The sequence below is a fragment of the Cibotium barometz genome, chromosome 10 (assembly GCF_041138505.1).
Source record: "Cibotium barometz isolate CiBa-2024 chromosome 10, ASM4113850v1, whole genome shotgun sequence".
Classification (NCBI taxonomy): domain Eukaryota; kingdom Viridiplantae; phylum Streptophyta; class Polypodiopsida; order Cyatheales; family Cibotiaceae; genus Cibotium; species Cibotium barometz.
The window spans coordinates 30,584,548-30,604,821 of record NC_141055.1 but is presented as its reverse complement, the minus strand read 5'-3'; the positions used below and the strand labels follow the sequence as shown (position 1 = coordinate 30,604,821).

Below are 20,274 nucleotides of genomic sequence, written 5' to 3'. Positions count from 1 at the left end.
GGGTATATACACCACGAAAGATAGAAAGAATTAACACAATATCAAGTTTCAACTCAGCAAAGGCAATATCCAAGTCTCTTACATACTCATCAGCTGCAAATATCTCATCCCTTGTGCAAAGGATGGGTACCAAAACCACCTCCACCATAAACAATCTCAAACGAGGTCTTTCCCGTAGATGCATGCACCGTGTTGTTATATGCAAATTCCACAAACGGAGTACTTCTCCCAAGAAGACTTTTGATCCACTACATAACATTTCAAGAGGTCCAACACGGCTGAATTTACAACCTCACTTTGCCCATCCGTTTGAGGGTGATAAGCTGATGAGAAGTCCAATTGGGTGTCCATACTATCAAACAAGGCCCGCTCTATCCCCTACAATGGACTTCAGCATTTTATGATACTTGAACACTTCTGCAAGATATATCTTAACCATATGCTCAGCTTTGATGGTCTTCTTGACTGACAAGAAATGAGCTTGCTTGCTAAACCTGTCCACAATTGTCCAAGTAGCATCATTACCCTGTTAGGTCCATGGCAAGTCCATAATGAAATCCATTGTAATACTTTCCCATGGTTGTGTGGGAATAGGCAATAGTTGAAGCAACCCTAGTGCCTTTTGCCTATCAAATTTCACCCTTTGACAGATGATACATGCACGTACATGTGCCTCTATGTCTTTCCGCATACCTAGCCAAAAGAAATACCACTCAATCATGTGCGTAGTAGGCATTATGCGTCTATGACCAGCATATGGAGGAGCATGGTACTCATCAAAAAACTTTTGCCTCATGTTAGACACCACACACAGGCAATTATGGATTTCTTTTATCGGCCGAAATGTCTGTAAAACTATTGGCGGCCGAAATGCCTGTAAAAACTATCTGTCGCGGACATGCTTATGGAGAACCACGATATGTATGCCTGTGTCTTATTCTCATCTTATCTTCTACACTTGAGCCCACCTCTCCTTCCAAGTCTGTGATCAAGATACCACCACGGAGTGCACGTGATAGAGTACACTTGAGCCCACCTCTCCTCCTAGGTGTGTGGTTGGAGTACCAACACAGAGTGCATGTGGTAGAGTGAACTTAAGCCCATCTCTCCTCCAAAATGTATGTTCTGGATACCGAATGTGGTAGAGTGGACATGACACCTTGTTGGCTAGAGACTTATGTCTACGCCAAGGGTCATGTGATATGGATTCACTCGTGGAAGGGTGGTAGCCCTGGTGAGTGATGACGTGAACTCATGGAAGGGCAGTTGCCCTGGTGAGTGAAGCCTCGTGAAGGGGAAAGCCTGGCGAGCCTCGTGGAAGGGAAAACACTGGCGCGCATGTTCATTCATGGAAGGGTGGTAACCCTGGTTAGTGAATTCTGTGAACTCATGGAAGAGTCGTAACCCTGGTGAGTGTCACATTAACTCATGGAAGGGCAGTTGCCTTGGTGACTCGTGATGAGTGAAGCCTTATGGAAGGGAAAACCCTGGCGAGCATCTTCATTCATGGAAGGGTGGTAACCCTGGTGAGTGTCGTATGAACTCGTGGAAGGGGAAACCCTAGCGAGCATCTATGGTTTCATGGAAGGGTTGTTGCCCTAGTGAACCATATGGCTTGGGCATGTGTATGGATCATAGGGGTGGTGCCCTTATGCAGTCCAATGGCATGGCAAGATGTTTTGTGGCTACGTATGCTGTACTTAAAAGTGACTTTTGGAATTATGGATATTTGAGACAGTTGGCTCTGGTGCCTAACCCGGGCACTCCCAAATAGCTCCACAAGTTGCTATTCTGGGTGTGGGAGGGCCAAAGTGGGCAAGCCCTGACTTGTAGAGCACTCATCTGAAAAACGTGGCCTGTTAGGAGCTGTTTGGACAGGAAAAACAGCAAGTTCATCATTTGCATGAGCTACAGGTGGAGTACATGCCAAGAGCAAGAGTCCCAGGGTTGGCTGGCTACTATTTCTCACTCTTTCTCTCTCTACAGAGCTGGCTAACTGCATCTATAGGGTTGGCCGACTGCATCTACAGGGCTGCACGCTGTTAGATTTGTTTCCAGAAGCTGGCGCATGGCTGTTGGGACTGTTTTTGTGCTACTCTGCTGAGAATAGGGCTTGGACGGAGTGAATAGAGCCTCAACAGGAGCTGGCCGACTATTGTAAGGGCCATTATTGGCTGTTTTTACACGTTTTCGGGAGTTTTCTCGTGACGAAACTTGAGCAAATATGTCCCTAGACAAGTATCAGGCCTGGGGATGTGATCTGGTGGAACCTGTGGGTGGCCAATGAACCAAAACTATGGTTGGTTACTATTTTGCAGGTTTGGGACAGCACTTTGTTAGAGGGTTGGTGACCACTCTATCAAAGTATAGGAGTGGTTTGTCGAAACCCCAAAGGATCTCCTCATAGAACACTCCTGGTTCGAGACTCGAAACCTACAAACAAACAAATAAACAAGAAGGGGGTGCAGGCCTGACTCACCTCCCAACCATGACAGTCGTGGGCAAGCCCACAGTCTTGGCTGTCCCCACCGAGCCACGAGCTGAGCTAACTAGGATGACGTACCGACCAATCTCCACCTTGCGACGTCCCATACCGCCATGAAGCTACCCTCGCGGGCCTCAAGATTGCTGCCGGCCTCGGCTGCGTAAAGCAGGTGCACGTTTGCACCAGATCCAGGCTCCAGACCATAGAGCTCTCACAAATCTCGCGAGACTATATGACTAATGACTAACCTTGGCCACCCTTTTATAGGCTCTTAGTCGGTCATCGGGCGTCCACGCTTGGGTGCCCGCCCGTTAGTCTATCCCTAACTCAGCTCGCCAATCAGCCTGCCTAGCTCCAAGCTTCCCCAAACCTCGAAGCTAGTCTTGTGTGCGTATAGCACACGATAGGTACACACTATGCACATGACATACCATAAACTCGGAGAAGATCATGTAAGCCAAAATCAGAACATGTACTAGGGCGAGAAAGTACAGTAACTGACGTACCTGTCAAAGACAACTGGTTAGCTATCTTTGGCTTGGGTCCTGCGTTGGTCTTTGAACCCTTTTGCTTCGGGCACTCGTTACGCATGTGTCCTTTTTCTTCGCCGATAAAACAACGTCCCTCCTCCTTGAGCTTTAAAGCCTTAAGGAGTCGTTTCTTCTTCGCTGGTGTCGAACTTGAATTCTTTGAAGACTTTCCTTCAGTCGTGTTAGCCATAGGTGCTGAGAGCTTGAGAGCTTGAAAGCTTGAGAGATGAGTGGCAAGAAGCCCACTTAAGGGGTTTATATAATCTTCCCCAAAAGCAACTTGAGCTTTTGCTTTTGTGTTTATATATATATATATATATATATATATATATATATATATATATTCTGTTTTCTTTATTTAAAAAAAGCACCTTTAAACCTTAGGGACCTCTAAACTCTTTTATAAAAAAAAGTTTAATCTAGAAAAAAAACAAAAGCACCCAAATCGGCGAATGCTTTTTCTGGTTTTTTTTTTTTTGCTTCCCCCCTGGATTTAGCGCCGCCGCCGGTATACTGCCGTCGCCTGCGCTGCTGCCGGGTGTGTTTCTACCGGCGCCTGCGTTCGCTGCGCCGGCCTATGCCAGCCTACGCCTGGGCTTGGCCGCTTGTCTGCGTAGGCCTAGGCGCCTGCCAGCAGAGCCGCCTACGGAGGCCTGGCCAGCTGCCAGTCTGGCCGCCTGCATAGGCTTGGCTACTTACACGCCTGCCCGCCTACAGCTTCCGGTAGCCCATGTCCAGCACGCCAACGCCTACCAGCGTTCACACCTCTCGCTCGCTCTCTCTCTCTCGCGTTCAACAAAAAGCAACAAAAAGCAAACATGCTTTTTTTTTTCTCTGTTTTCTCACTTGACTTGTTCATGCGACTGCACAAGCATCTTCAACCTTCTTCTTGCAAAGCAAAACAACCCTACCATCTACCTACACCCTCATCACGGGTTTCTTTGATGAAAAAGCAACACACTATCTGAAAAAACAGCAGCATGCATAAACAAAACAGCAAGCTTCTTGAACACATACCTTTCTTCGACCTCATCTTCTCTACCTACCGACTTGCTCGTTCACGAGGTGCGCTCTGATACCACTGTCAAAACCCCAAAGGATCTCCTCGTAGAACGCTCCTGGTTCGAGACTCGAAACCTGCAAACAAACAAATAAACAAGAAGGGGGTGCAGGCCTGACTCACCTCCCAACCACGACAACCGTGGGCAAGCCCACAGTCTTGGCTGTCCCCACCGAGCCACGAGCTGAGCTAACTAGGATGACGTACCGACCAATCTCCACCTCGCGACGTCCCATACCGCCATGAAGCTACCCTCGCGGGCCTCGAGATTGCTGCCGGCCTCAGCTGCGTACAGCAGGTGCACGTCTGCACCAAATCCAAGCTCTAGACCATAGAGCTCTCACAAATCTCGCGAGACTCTATATGACTAATGACTAACCTTGGCCACCCTTCTATAGGCTCTTGGCCAGTCATCAGGCGTCCACACTTGGGTGCCCGCCCGTTAGTCTATCCCTAACTCAGCTCGCCAATCAGCCTGCCTAGCTCCAAGCTTCCTCAAACCTCGAAGCTAGTCTTGTGTGCGTATAGCACACGATAGATACACACTGTGCACATGACATGGTTGGTGATCACTCTACCCTAGTTGGTGACCGAGGGTATTTCTATAGGAGCGGTTGGTGATCGCTCAACCTTGGTTGGTGACCGAGGGTGTTGCAACAGGAGTGGTTGGTGACCACTCAGCCTTGGTTGGTGACCGAGGAGTTGCAGGTAATGTGTTTACCTATGTTTTCATAGTTGGATAAATCTAGTGTTAGCTGGATGAGTGTGTACTCTCCGGGCACCCGCATCTTGTACATATAAATACTTCTGTTGGTAATAAAGATACCTCAGGGGGGGGCTGGCCTAACTTCAGTCCCTAGTGCTGTGTCATGTGCAAGTTGGTTTATGTTTGCAGGATGTATATGCTCATGTAATGTTTCACAATGATGGTAATCATGTATATGCCAGGAAGGGTTGATGTATGTATGCTGTTTTGGTAGTGAATTGGTTCCGTATACAAGTGCCCGCTTGTGACATGCTTGACATGTCCCAGATTGGGCTCACAAAGGGTTGCGGCATACGACAAATTAATCCTAAAAGGTACTACTTCTATACATGATTCTTGCACTGTTGATGAGCCAGTTTGTCACCGTGTACCACAGTGCATGGGTGCACGTGACACTATTGTTTTTGAAGAACTCCATAAGCATAAACTCTTCATAAATGCAAAGAAGAGTGAGTTCTTCTTGTCAGAGATACACTATCTTGGGTATATTGTGCATAGTTACCAAGGAGTGGGAATGGGAGAAGAACACTTTGAGCCCTGGAAATGGGAAGGTTTTGGGGGGTGGGAGGGATGGGGGAACGCTACATCATATTATCTTCACTTTTGATTTTTATTTTATTTTTTTGAAAATCAAAATACATTGAAATTATAGATGTACAAAACATAATATATAAAATGGAGTTGTAACTTTCAAGTTCCAAGTCTTGACTTATAGGTTGAGGCCTTTGCGAAAATGAGATTACAAATTACATCAATTATCAATGTCAATTTATAGATGATCTACAATCAAGAGTGACGAGTCAAAGCTTAAAGCAAGAGGTTACAACGACAAAATGAATCAATGATACCTCATAAATCAAAACTACATAGTACAATGATCAATCATGGGAATGACATGTCTACATATGTGGCTCGGCATATATGCAGATCTGAGTCACTATGAGACCCGAAGCCAATTGAGACTACCAATTGAGTCATCGTCACTATGAGACCTAAAGTCAATGAAGCGCTTCTCCATGAACTCCCTAGCAACCTTGTTAAGTGTCATGTGCATCGCAGATGCCATGGACATTCTCAAGGCTAGATCCAGAAGAGGCAACCAGATAAAGAATATGAACCCAGTAGAAGAACCAGGATGACAGAGCACAGAGCACTGATGGCAGTGTAAACTGGAGCAGGACTTGGAGCAAGGATTTAGAAGGACCAAAAGGATGCTCACAGAACCAGGCGGCTGAAAACGCATCATAAGATGGTGAAAGTCTCAGTCGGCTGCAGGCACATGAGGGTGTGAACTGGAGTCCAGTCGGGCAGCAGCATGCGCATCAGGAGCCAGGAGCAGAGCTGGTCGGATTTGCTAAAAAGAGCATTAAATGAATTCTGAACTGGCCGACCAGCAGTCGGCCAGCTCCTACATTGTCCAGACCCATATATAAGGGCTCAAGTGCTCATCATTTATCTCATTCTCTCCCACTAGGGGATTGGATCACTAGAGGTCCCTTGGGGACAGATTTTAGGGTTAGCTACCTTTTCAAGAGGGCAGCCAAGGGCTGCAAAGATATGTACCTTTTTGTACCATAGTATATACTGAAATTCCAGCACCTCTCACTCTCTCTCTCTACTCTCTCTCTACCTGCGTTTTTGCATCAGATGGTGCGTTTTTGCATCAGAAGGTTTTCAAGAGTGTTTAGGGCTGAAAGAAGACTACCCAGAGCTTCCGCACGTTACATTGGTATCAGAGCATCAGGCTCAGCAAAGGTAAACACTGATTCAGTCCCATATGACGGTGTACAGGTCCAAGGTACAGGAAAGTACACGGATTCGAAGCCCAAGTCAGGAACATAGATCGGGAAGAACTCCCAGGAGGTTTGTTGGTGGTGTTCCACAGTGCCAGATGGGGATGGCAGTTCCGTGAGCCAGATAGGTTCTAAGGGAACGGTCCCAAGGGAGGTTGATCCTCCAAGGGTGATGTGAGAGTGCCAGACTCAGTTCCAGGAACGAAGACCAAGATGGTGTTCAGAGTCAGGGCAGGAATGGATTGTGGACTAGAGGAAGACCAGATGCATAGATCTTCATCAGAGACAGAGTGGTTTGGAGAACAGATCGGATTTTCAGAGAAAAAAGGTTTGCCAGGGATGGATGATGACAGAGGGACTTCGGAACAGGATGGGGATGATGACAGTCATCCAAGAGCACGTTGGAATCCCGTCATCAAGTTTAGCAGAGGGGGATGTCATGTGCATCGCAGATGCCATGGACATTCTCAAGGCTAGATCCAGAAGAGGCAACCAGATAAAGAATATGAACCCAGTAGAAGAACCAGGATGACAGAGCACAGAGCACTGATGGCAGTGTAAACTGGAGCAGGACTTGGAGCAAGGATTTAGAAGGACCAGAAGGATGCTCACAGAACCAGGCGGCTGAAAACGCATCATAAGATGGTGAAAGTCTCAGTCGGCTGCAGGCACATGAGGGTGTGAACTGGAGTCCAGTCGGGCAGCAGCATGCGCATCAGGAGCCAGGAGCAGAGCTGGTCGGATTTGCTAAAAAGAGCATTAAATGAATTCTGAACTGGCCGACCAGCAGTCGGCCAGCTCCTACATTGTCCAGACCCATATATAAGGGCTCAAGTGCTCATCATTTATCTCATTCTCTCCCACTAGGGGATTGGATCACTAGAGGTCCCTTGGGGACAGATTTTAGGGTTAGCTACCTTTTCAAGAGGGCAGCCAAGGGCTGCAAAGATATGTACCTTTTTGTACCATAGTATATACTGAAATTCCAGCACCTCTCACTCTCTCTCTCTACTCTCTCTCTACCTGCGTTTTTGCATCAGATGGTGCGTTTTTGCATCAGAAGGTTTTCAAGAGTGTTTAGGGCTGAAAGAAGACTACCCAGAGCTTCCGCGCGTTACATTAAGCAAACACAAGTTTGCATTAACAAAACTAGATCATTTGCCTTTGCTATGCCAAGGCGATTCCTCTTCTTTGACGCTATGTGACCAAATGAGCTCCACGAGCGCTCACAAGGAGAGGAACTAAACCCCTGGCTAAGAATGCGAATGGCCAACCGCTGCAACTCCGGGGTGTCAGCTCCATTGATCCTCCCACCATAAAGTTCATCCATCATCCAACTACAAACCTGTCTGTCAAGACATCTGCAAATGAAAATAAGCCCATTTTGTTCCTGTAGAAGCCCAACTTAGTTTTGAAGGTTCTCCCTCTGAGTCTGATCTGGCACCAATCTTTGGAGAGTCTTCTCCCATCCTTTGGCTACCTCTCCATCGGTCTCTTGTCCCTTGCCTTGAAACTCTAGATCCGATACAAATGTTGTTGCCTAAAAATGTGAGTGATAACTATCCCACCGTGACTGGCATAGCTCCCTCTATCGGAATGCACAGCGGAAAAATGAGACAAGTGCTGTGGAGAACAAAATGCAGAAGTGTAGAGAGAAAGAAGCTGTATAAACTTTGCTATATACACAAGATCGGGTACAAATGACAAGGGGGGGTAAGGGGGGTATTTATACCACCCTAGGCTGCTGGTCGCTCAACCCAAAAACAGCCGACAGTAACTGAGAGGTCCACAACTGGAAAAACCTCCAGTCGGCCAGGACCGTATCACGTCAGCCAACAAAACAACAGGTCGGCCAGGAGAAAATACAGTCGGCCATCTCTCAGGATCCCCCACGAGCAAAACTGGGAAAAAAAACATGGAAAATGAAGAAAAATGGAGACTACTCCTAACTGGGCGGGCACACCCATAACAGAGGCCCTCACTCCCTACTGAATAATATGGTACAAACAAGAGATGACTGCTAACATCCCCTCTCAGCTCCTAGATGTGGAGCCAACCCCAATGAGCTAGAGTGCTGATAGATCATCGCCTGAGGTAGAGACTTCATGAAGTGGTCCGCCGCATTGTCCTCTGTTGAACAATAAACAAGCAAGATGTCACCAGCCAATATCTTCTCACAAACAAAGTGATATTGTATCTCTATGTGCTTGGTCCAACAAGTTCCGAGCAATAGCTATACAGGTCTCTGGTTATCGCACTGGATGGTCGTGGGTTCCTTCTATGAAACCCAAAATCGCCGAATAACCTCCGCAACCACACAACCTCGCAAACACCACCATGAGCAGCCCGGTACTGTGCTCCACATGACCGCCAGTGAGAATGAGATCATCCACATAAAGGATAATCAACATGACCAAACTGCGTTCCCGAAAGAGATACAAGTTAGGATCTGCAACTAATCTCTGAAAACCTTTTCGTAGAAAGAAGGAATAAATCTTCTGATTCTAAGCCCTAGGAGCCTACTTAAGACTATACAAGGTCTTCTGTAACCTGTAAACCATCCCCTTTGATCCCGGAACCTCAAAGCCTGGAGGTTGCTCAACATACACCTCCTCCTACAAGTCACCATTAAGAAATGCAAATTTTACATCCATCTGATACACCAGCCACCGCTGAGGAAAGAACTCTCCGAATCGTGGTCATCCTCGTAGTCAGTGCAAAGGTGTCCTCATAGTCGATGCCAGGCCGCTGAGCATAACTCTAAGCCACAAGTCTGGCCTTGCACTTATCCACCAACCCATCAGACGTATACTTGGTCTTATAGACTCACTTGACACCAATGACTGACCTTTTAGACGGCCACGGAACCAACTCCCAAGTATTATTCTTCTCAATGGCTTCAAGTTCCACTTGCATGGCTTTCCTCCAAGTCTCCTGGGAAAAAGATTCCTTAACGGAAGTGGGCTCTTTGTCCCGAATGATACGAGACATCAAAGCATAGTTCACCTGTAAAGGCTCCTCTGACTAACGAACGCAAGAACTGGAATGTCCCTGCCTGCTGCCAACATCGGACAAGCCATCCACCATCTCGTCCCGAAAAGCCCGCCGCAATGTATCCACATTCAAGTGACCATGACGAAACTACCACAAATCACCTAGCTGAGAACCTATAAGAGAGAGTCTGTAAATCCCATTCTCCACTCTGCCTTCCCATACAACCTGGCCTATTTCTTTGTCCTATAGAGCAACAGAATGCTCCTCAAACTCCACCCAGAAGCCAATCTTGCAAACCTCATGCACTGACAACAGATGAAAACCAAGTGCTGAGAAGTGAGGAATGCTACCCCCCTTTGCCATTGAGAATAATCTCCATCCTGCCCTCCCTGTGAATCGGTATAGTGAAATTGTCGCCAATGAAAATGCGACCTGACTGCCGTTTAAGATCCTGTAATAACTCTCGGGAAGGAGTCATGTGCCTGGAAGCACCACTATCGAGAATCCACTCCCGAGTATCCCTGACGGTGAAATCAACTACCTCCCTGCTCCAAGAAGATGAAGCATTTGTGTCCAAAATCTCCAAGTGCACAAAAGCTAGAGTCTTGGCAGCTGCAACTGAAGAGTCGCACTCTTCTCGGTACTCCGCTTAGGACATTTCCTCCAATAGTGGCCTTTCTCGCCACAATTGTTACAAGTCTGCTCGGCCTTCAAAGTATCACGCTCTGAATCGGGCTTCTTCTTATTGTGTACTAGTCACATGAGATGGTAAATTTGGGTATGGTTCAAAGTCAGCCGCACCATGAACTATAACTGCAACTATGGATAACTCTGTCTACAACTATGGGTAACACAGATAGTTTTTGCCTTTGGAACTAAGGTATGACTGAGGAAGATTGGGACATTGATCTTTGTCATATGGTTCTGGTTGTTCTTGACCACAGGATCGGTCAATTGGATATTGAGATGATGCTATTTGTGGAGTTGGTCTCCTTTGGAATGGCATGGTTTGGTTGAGCTCAAAGTCTGTGGCAACCTGAGCTAACACTTCGAGACTCTATGGAGAGCATAAGTCTTGCGAGCAGTCCTAGAGTTGGTTTGGTTCATGGATATATGGATCGAACTCTATTTGTGCATGTATGCATACACTTTTTGAGGTATTATTGTATTCTGGTGCCATTGGATCCTAGTACCCTTGAGAATACATTGGGAATACTCCGGATTGTGTCATGTGAGGCATGTATGTTGATATGATACATCAAGTACTTTATTATGTTCATGGATGCACCACTGGGTGTGGCTCCTGCGGGATGGCCATGTACAGAGTGGGTAAAGCATCAAGAGGAACATATGTGGCAAGTACTTAGTGGACGTATTGTTTGGATGCATTGAGTGCTTTCATATGCTCATGTTGTACCACCAATCGCGACTCCTACAGGATGCGTAAGGCTTGCGAGCAACCCTTAGACTGTTCCTTTAGAGTAGGTAGAGCATCTTGAGGAGCATATTGTTTGTGAATGCATATGTGTGTCATATGTAGAATGATGCATGGTTTTGTTTTTGGCTAACACAGGTTATGTGTTTCCACTTGGTTTTAGACTTTTGCTGCAGGTTCTGAAGGAACAAGCAAGAGTTGTTTGTCACTTTCACGTGACGGTGTGGCCATATTGTGCAGGATGATTGTTTTATCACCCAGATGCACTGGAGGGCCATTGCTTTTGTCATATGGGCCGTCTTTGCTCATAAGATGCCTTACTGTGCCATTGAGTGCAATCGAGGACACTTGCCATTTTTCAAGAGGGGTATGTCACGACCCTATGTTTTTCTCTTGACAGTACGCAGGTGTGCACTGTTACATGGTGGACAGTGTGAATGGCATCGGTTTGGGAGTTCAAAAGGACTCAAGCTTTTAATAAGGTCTTTTTGCAGCCCCATGTGGGGGGAAGGGGACAAAGGTTTAAAACCTTTAAAAATTAAAGAACTCCCCTTTTTGAAAGAAATCGTGGCCCAAAGCTATATTTGGGGCCTATGCTCTTTTTGGAGGAGTAGACTGCAGCTTGAGGCGTGTGTGCTTTTTGGGGCGACAGGGGGCTGCAAGCGCAAGGGGGGACTGCTCTCTCTCTCTCTCTCCCACGCAGGAAAGGCCGGCACATGCTGGACTGCAGCAGTCAGGCTGCAGCACGCGGGTTGTCTCTCTCTTTGCAATCAACTGTTGGACGGGCTGGACTGTCAGGGCTGAACAGCACGTGGACACTTTCTCTCTCGTACTAGAGCCGGCTGCAGCTACAGTGCACATGAGTTTTTCTCTTGGGAAGGCAGTCAGCTGGCTGCAGAAAACAGAGGGCTGAGCGGGGAGTGTTGGGTCCAGCTGGACAGCTGCGGGCAGGTCTACAGAAAGGGCTGGTCGGGCAGGTGCAGCTTGGAGGATACAGAGAAGCCCTTCGTGAGAGGAGGGGATTGGCAGCGTGGAGAATGGATTTTAGGGCCTGTTTTTAGAGAGTGTGTGTGTGTGTCTGTTGGTGCAGGGCTGAGGCATCTCTCTCTTTCTCTCTGGCACGTGGAAATGGAAGAACTTGGAGATTTGCTGCTCTGGACATTCGCGCACATACGTCACGTCATGGGCGACCTGACAGCCGAGAGGCTCCTTTCTCTCTCTTTCTTTGTTATGGAAAAAGCACAGGGTTTTACTGTGGTAAATAGCCCTGGCTTTGGCACCGTGTTTGCATGGTGTCTCTGTGGGTTTCTCATGGAAACAGGCCTATGGTTTATGGGATACATGTCTTTGGTTTCAGGTGGAAACAAGTCCATGGTTTCTTGAGGAAACGTGTTTTTGGTTTCTCCAGGAGATAGGTCACATGCAGGCAAAGGGTACAGGAATGGACACATGTTTGGTACAGCCTTGCTGCTGATTGGACAGGGATTCGGGAATCCATGACTGAGATGGATAGTACCCTTGGAAGGCAAAGAGGGTTGGTACAGGTGTGTCGACTGTATGGTATGCTCTGTTGTGATGCGAGTTCTCTTTTGGTTCCGCTCAGTGTGTGAAACATTGGTCAAGACTGGTGAAGGGACCAAATGGTGACATCCCCTCCATCTTATAAAGCAGTTGTCTACAGCTATATAAACATGATACCACTCCAATATCCTTCAAGAATAGCAGATGCACTGCCAATCCATAATATTTCAGCCATAGATCCGTCCAGGAGATGCAGCAGCCAACCCTAAAATGCTAGTCGGGGGTTTCAGTTGCTACAGTCTCTCGTGAGCATTTTCTACCAGTCGACTAGCATATGAAGCAGCCGACTTGCTTCATTTGGTCATATAAAAAGGCCAGTTCAGTTCAGTCCCAAAAACATCAGTCAGAATTCAGAGATTAACATCAAAAGTCAAGTATGCATGCTTAAGCTTGTGCCTATGCATACTTTCAGCCTACTTGTGCTCTCAGCCCAAGGCAAAGACGCTCAGACTCTTCAGGAGTTTTCCAGCACACCTTCCCTCAGTCTTGGACCGGTGTATTACTCTCGAAGATAGACTCACAAACACCTTAAGCTTATGCACAGTTCTGCTCGGCATTTGGTCGCATTGTCCTTGCGTTTGGCAGTCAGTGAGTCAGTTTGTCCGCTCAATCTTGTGGACATAGTTCAGCTTGTTTACAGTTCTCCAAAAGAAGAAATAAAGCAAACACTCCTGCTTGCAGGAGGCCGCCGGGGGGGGGGGGGGGGTGTTGTTGGGGTGTTTCAGTGGGTAATTTGGTGTCGTCTCTACTACATCTCTTTCAGATCCAGGTATGTTGTTTTAAAGGATTGCTAAAGACTAACTAAACTCAGGTTTAAAGAAAGGCTTCATTGTTTCACACGTTCCTAGCTCAGCGCATGCTACATTGGTATCAGAGCTTGGGACGTGATTCAACCAAGCAACCTAGGGTGAGGGCATCCATTGGATGGTAAAGCTGAGATCAGAAAAAACCACTCGCCCATCGCTGCCATCGCCTTCACCTGAAGCAGCCGTCGAGCACCCCAACTGAAGTTGCCGCCTTCTGCACCACATTGACTACAACGTAACCAAACCCGCCGCCTTCTCCTTGTGCCAACTGCAAATTTGTTTCTGTGCATGCCTTCTGCACCTCCTCGAAATATGTGCCAATTGCAACAGTTCAGTATTTGACTGTTATTTCTGCAATTTTTCAAAAATTCAGAAATTGCTAAAACAATTTGCAAATTGGCTGCATTAATTTTGGGGCTTTTCACCGTTGAGCCTGAAATTGCAATATTTGCACACATTGGCATTGATTTCATCAGATTTGGTGCATCAATGCACTAGAAATTTGGGGATTTTGCAGAAGTTGGCACTATTTGCAGGTCTATTATAGACATTTGCAGGCATTTTGGGTGATACAAGCACATTCACTTGACACTGGGGCATTTCCCCCAATTTTTTGGGTGTTATAGCATTGGTACAGGTGATAAAGACACATTTGGGACATTTCCCCCAATTTTTCAGGTGTCTCAGCATTAGGTTACTCTACAGATTTTTTGCATCCCAGTTGATGTGGTTTATGCCTATGTATTGAGCAAACATAGTGGTACACTTGAATCATATTGCAGTTGACGCCTTGATTCAGTTACACTACCTGTTTGTATGCATTTGTGACAGCCATGTCTGGGAATACTAGTGATTTGTTTGGTATGCTCTCCATTGATGATAAGTTGGATGGCACCAACTATCCTATGTGGGCATATATGATGAAACATGTACTAGTCGCAAAGAATTTGTGGGTCTATGTATCAGGGGCTGATGTCAAGCGTATTGTTCCTGCACGAGCAGCAAGTACTTCACGCACTATTGATGCAGGTGATGATGTATCTTCAGGTGGTGCTATATCTTCTCCACCTTTGCCACCCACTCCAAAACAACTAAGATGGGATGCCAAGGATGCTCAAGCACATGCTTTGATTTCCCTTTCATGCCAAAGGCAGGTTATACCGCACATTCGTTCATGCACTTCTGCTAAGGGTGCATGGGATGTACTTGCTTCTTTGTATCAGGTTCACAATGAGGCTTGTGTTGCCTATCTTCACAAGAAGATTGAGTCTGAGAATATGGATGAGGGTGATTCAATGGACAAGTTCCTTACCCACATCAAAGATTTGCGAGAGCAACTTGTCAACATTGATGAGGTCATTCCAGATTGGTTCACTGCTTCACGGTTTGCCAGAATCCTGTCAAGGTTTTGCTACTACTCTTCGTCTACTCATGAAGGGTAATCCAAACTTGTATACCTTTGATGAGTTGGTGACTCTCTTATTGCAGGAAGAGGAGTCTCGTTCTGACAGGACTACTATGCTTTCTGCTGATCAGGCATTTGGTGCCTTTGATTGAAACAAGGGTAAATCTGGGGCTTCATCTAGTGGTAAGCCTAAGGCCAAACCACCTGCCCATTCAAATTCTACCTCTTCTAAAGAGGGTGAAAGTGAGGTGAAACGAAGAAAAAGAAGAGATGCAACTATTGCAGAAAACCTAACCATCTCATTGAGGAATGCAGGAAGCGCATTGAGAGTGAAAAGAAAAAGAAGCAGCAAGGTTTGGCTGCTACAGTGGACACTAAAGAAGAGGCTAACTTTACTCATGAGAGCTATGCATTAGTAGTAACATGCAGTTTTCTTGCTTCTTGTATGTCTATCTCGGCTGGAGATTGGTACTTTGATAGTGGTGCTTCTAAGCACATCACTTCTTGCAAGGATCTATTTGCCACTTTGCAGGATTCACCTCCAGGTGGCATAGTTATGTGTGCCAATGATGCCTCTTACTCCATTAAAGGCATTAGCAATGTGGAACTAATAGCATGTAATGGGGAAAGTTTCTCTTAGTGACACTTTATATGTACCAGGCATTAAGAAGAATCTCATTTCTGTTTCAGCCCTTGCATTATCTGGGTTTAAGGTTCAGTTTTCTGACCATTGTTGCTCAGTGTATGACAGAAGAGATTCAGCTTCTCTTATGCTTTCTGGGACATTATGCAGTGGCTTGTATAAGCTTGATATGTATGACAGGAGTACTCATTCTCATGATGCTATGGTTGCATCCACCTCCCGTGTGTTGAGTGACACTAAGTTATGGCATGCTCGGTTTGGTCACTTGAATTTCCCATCTCTCGTACCCTTGTAGAAGCAAGGTATGGTGCATGAGCTTCCTCCTATGCAACTTCCATTCAAGCATGTATGTGAGGGATGCATTCTTGGAAAGATGCACAAGAATTCCTTTCCTAAAGATGGTACTATAAGGATTGTTCGTCCATTACAGCTCATTCATAGTGATCTTTGTGGTCCCATGAGGGCTCCATCTTTTGGAGGACACTTGTACTTTGTCACGTTCATTGATAACTACACTTGATTTTGTTGGGTGTATGGTTTGAAAGTGAAGTCAGGTGCTTTTGCAACTTTCAAAGACTTCCATCCCATGGCTAAAAATGCTTGTGGACACAAGCTTGTCACATTGCGTACAGATCGAGGGGGGGAATATTTGTCAAATGAGTTCACATCTTACATGCAGGTACATGGTATTTCTATCAATGTACTACCCCCTATACTCCTCAGCAAAATGGAGTTGCAGAGAGACGTAATCGTACACGTATGGAGATGGCACGTTGCATGCTCGAGAGTAAGGATCTGCCCAGTAAGTTGTGGCTTGAGGCAGTTATGAAGGGACTTCATTGTCTCACCCCTTCTTGGGTGCGACATGATCCTTGGGATTCAATGGTTCCGCTAGGATGTGCCCATTCCTTATTGGAGGCAAGACACCTTCACAATCGTCGAAGATTTGCCTGAGCCTACTATCGTTCATGGGGATCAGAGTATCCAAAATATCCCACTTATTTCCCATCTTCAAGCCAGTAGAGCTATCAGAAAGGGAGCTGAATGTGTGATGATCTATGTCTGCCCACGGCAGATAGTGACATCCACCGCGACTCCATTAGAACCCCAGATGACCAGCCTTCTCCAGCAAATTCAGGACATCATGTTGAGGGATGATCTTCCACCAAGACCCCCACCCTCTCGTCTTGAGGACCATCATATCGAATTGGTACCTGGAGCTGAGCCACTAGGAAGTTTCTGTATCGTCTTTCCAAGGCGTCGAAAGCTGAGTTGGAGATGCAACTAGCACAGTTGCTTAGGTATGGTTTCATCAGACCTTCTTCCTCTCCATTTGCAGCACTGGTCCTGTTTGTGCAAAAGAAAGATAAGACCGCACGTCTCTGTGTGGATTACCGAGCCTTGAATAAGTTGATAATCAAGAATAAGTTCCCATCCTTGAAAGGCTCAACGGTGCTTGGTATTTCACAAAGATTGAGCTCAAAAGTGGCTATCATCAAGTCAGGATTTTCAAGGCCGATATCCCAAAGACTGCCTTTCGAACAGAATGAGGGCATTATGAATTTGTGGTCATGCCTTTTGGTTTGACCAATGCACCGGCGACATTCAACAAGATAATGTCACGAGTCTTCGCCATACTCATCAGTATATGTCTCTTCATTTTTTTGGATGACATTCTTATTTTTTCTGCCACTACAGAGCAGCACGTGAAAGACGTGCAAAAGGTCTTGCAGCTTTTGCGAGACAACAAACTCTACATTAATGCAAAGAAGAGCATATTTGGAGTTCAAGAAGTCCAGTACCTGTGCTATGTGATCGGTTCGCCTTGATCCTGAAAAGATAAAGGCAATCCTCGATTGGAACATTCCAAAGACAGCCCAAGAGATACGTTCCTTCATGGGCTTGTGCCAAGCATATAGCTTGCATATGGATCGGTTTTCTAACCTTGCAACACCACTGACAGATTTGCTCAAGGGTGTGAAGACTAAAAGACAAAAAGTTTCAATTACAGGTAAGGCTTTAGAGGCTTTCTTTGCTTTGCAAAAGGCAGCTTCCGAAGCTCCGGTTCTTAAACTCGCATCATGGGTGACCCTTTTAAGGTAATCACCAATGCCAATAATCTCGCCATAGGAGCAGTTTTGCAACAAGAAGGCAAACCAGTGGCATATTACAGCTAAAAAAAAATTATTATGTATACGACAAAGAGTTGCTAGGAGTTATCACAGCCTTGAAGCAGTGGAAACCTTTTCTTTATGGAAGGGAATTTACTTTGAAGACGGACCACCAGGCCTTGAAGTCAAATAAGCTCTATGCTCTTCTTTGGTCTTCGAAAAGAATAGGATGTCATCAAAGAAGACACCTGTAAATTTCTTGTACCCATGGAATATGTGATCCATCATTTTATTGAATATAGCCGGGGCATTCGTGAGACCAAAAGGCACAACAAGATACTCATAAAGCCCAAATGCTGTCTTGAAAGCAGTTTTATGTACATCCTCAAGCACCACACGCACTTGATGATACCCACTCTTGAGATCAATTCCGCTAAAACATCCCGATCCATCTAACTTGTCAAGGATGTCGTCTATACATAGAATCGGAGACCGATTCTTGATGGAACATAATGCTACGCCGCAAAGATTAATGCTAATCACATGCGCATGATGACACAAGAAGTAGAAAGAAGAAGAAGTGAGAGACTCTTCATGTATATTACTAAATGAATGAGTAACTACAATGATTGGCAAAAATCCATGCCAAAATCCAAAAGAGGTCTATGCCTTGAATGATATGCATGAACTGAAGCTTAGTGTCCTCTGTGCATTCATGAAAAACCCAGGTACGGAGGTGTACTTGGCTGATCCAAATGTCGTGACTGCATGCGCTTGGTCTTGACTCCACATCCACCGTCTCTAAATGCTCAAGAATGACCCTTGACCTACCCTTACATAGGGTTTTTAATAGCAAGTCATATTCAAGTCGTCTCAGGCCATAAAAGTTCATAAAAAATGTCGTAAAATGTGTTCAGATTGTGCCCAATACTTGTTCCAACCATTGGTGAATGTCTTGGGCACCTATAGGAGAGGGAACATCATGCAATGTTATGAAACGCTGATTTATGGTCCCATAATCCCTCTCAAAAATGAAAATCAAGACTTCTATGTCATGCTAGCTTCACAGCAGATTATAGGAATAGATTGTGCAGTTATAGCACACCTGTTGTCTTGCCAAACTGTACTAAATTGGAATCGTGGAAGCACCAAAGTAGCATTCAGCAAGCGTGCGACTGCCACTCCATTACAAATCTGCATTGTCAAAGGCTTTGTTGGATTACAATTTTCATATCCAAGCAGAAAACCATAGTCATAGATACTGCTCATAAAAATACAAATGTCATAAAATAGCATGGAGATAGCAAAGCTGCAAAAAACTTACTGCAACTCTTTGCTGATTGAGACCACCATTGGCACTAATCAATATATACCCTGTGTTATTTGGAGCTACAGAAAATGCTGAACAATACAGACAATAAGATGTGATTTAGATTTTTATAAAAAACCTCCTTGTGAATTGAGTTTAGAATTATCTACGCTTTCCTCTGTCAAGGGGCATAATCAAACAGCTGAAGAACAGGACAAGCTTGAACTTCTATAGAAGACCCACAATAGAAACGTACCCCTATGATTGGCATCTCTTTCATCAGCACAAGGTTTCCATGCAGAAGCATCGGCAAAAGGCTCCTCCCACAACTCTTTTGGTTCGGAATTCAATTCATCCTATGAGCATTTCATTAGCTTTAGTACATTTCCCAAAAATCTTCTCAAAATGAAATGTTGTTGCCATGAGTTGTAGAATGCTATTACCTCTGCAAGAGCATGTGCTGCCAAACCCAATAGACGCCCATACAGAACTCCTGGAGGCCTTTCACCCTTTGGAAACCTACTCCACTCACCCTAGACAAAAAATCACAAAAACTCGTAAGAAAAACCACTCTTGCACTCCCTTTTTAATCTCGTAGACCCTCTAGGTCTTTTGAAGACATTAAAATCTCTCTCTCTCTCTCTCTCTCTCTCTCTCTCTCTCTCTGCATAATAAGCTCTATATCTCTTCCCTCTGTTTGTGTGAGTTTTACTGGAAGCTGCATTTGTAAAGTCTCTCTCTCTCTCTCTCTCTCTCTCTCTCTCTCTCTCTCTCTGCATAATAAGCTCTATATCTCTTCTCTCTGTTTGTGTGAGTTTTACTGGAAGCTGCATTTGTAAAGTCTCTCTCTCTCTCTCTCTCTCTCTCTCTCTCTCCTCCCTGCCTTTGGGAAGCGCTGCACAGTAATCTCGAGGAATGGCTCCGAGTCTCCAAAAGAAGCTCGAGGCCCTCGAGATGGCAATGAAGGCACTAATCAAGGAGAACAAGAAGACATCCAATTCCAACCTCAATGAGGTGGAGAACAAACTACACCGGCACATCATTGCCCTCGAAGCACGGGTCACGAACCTTGAACAAGAGAACACAGCACTCAACGAGGAGGTGAGTGCATTGAAAGTGGAACTGGTAGCCATCAAGAATACCGAGAAGGAAGAAGGGGAGATCAATGACAACACTCTCACGGCCATCAAGGAAGAGATCTCCAAGGAGATCACAAAGGACATGGCGGGAAAACTCGAAGCCAAGCAGTCAAGATGGGTTGAGGTGGTGAAGAAGAACATCCGTAAAGAAGCGAGGGAGGAGACTCAAAGGAAAGAGCACCAAATCATTCACACCACCATTGAGGAGGAGAAGATG

At 45.7% G+C, this 20,274-nt stretch overlaps 1 protein-coding gene across 1 annotated transcript in view; it reads right to left on the bottom strand.

Moving 5' to 3' along the window:
- The window catches only part of LOC147634772 (O-fucosyltransferase 2-like), a 62,450-nt gene that overhangs the window by 7,141 nt on the left and 35,035 nt on the right, over positions 1 to 20,274 (bottom strand). Inside the window, exons 2-5 of the mRNA XM_086803958.1 lie at positions 19,362 to 19,451; positions 19,175 to 19,274; positions 18,934 to 19,010; positions 18,715 to 18,803 (exon numbers count right to left, since the gene is read on the bottom strand). Coding sequence (XP_086660084.1) covers positions 18,715 to 18,803; positions 18,934 to 19,010; positions 19,175 to 19,274; positions 19,362 to 19,451 — 356 coding nt within the window. The remainder of the gene's footprint in view (positions 1 to 18,714; positions 18,804 to 18,933; positions 19,011 to 19,174; positions 19,275 to 19,361; positions 19,452 to 20,274) is intronic.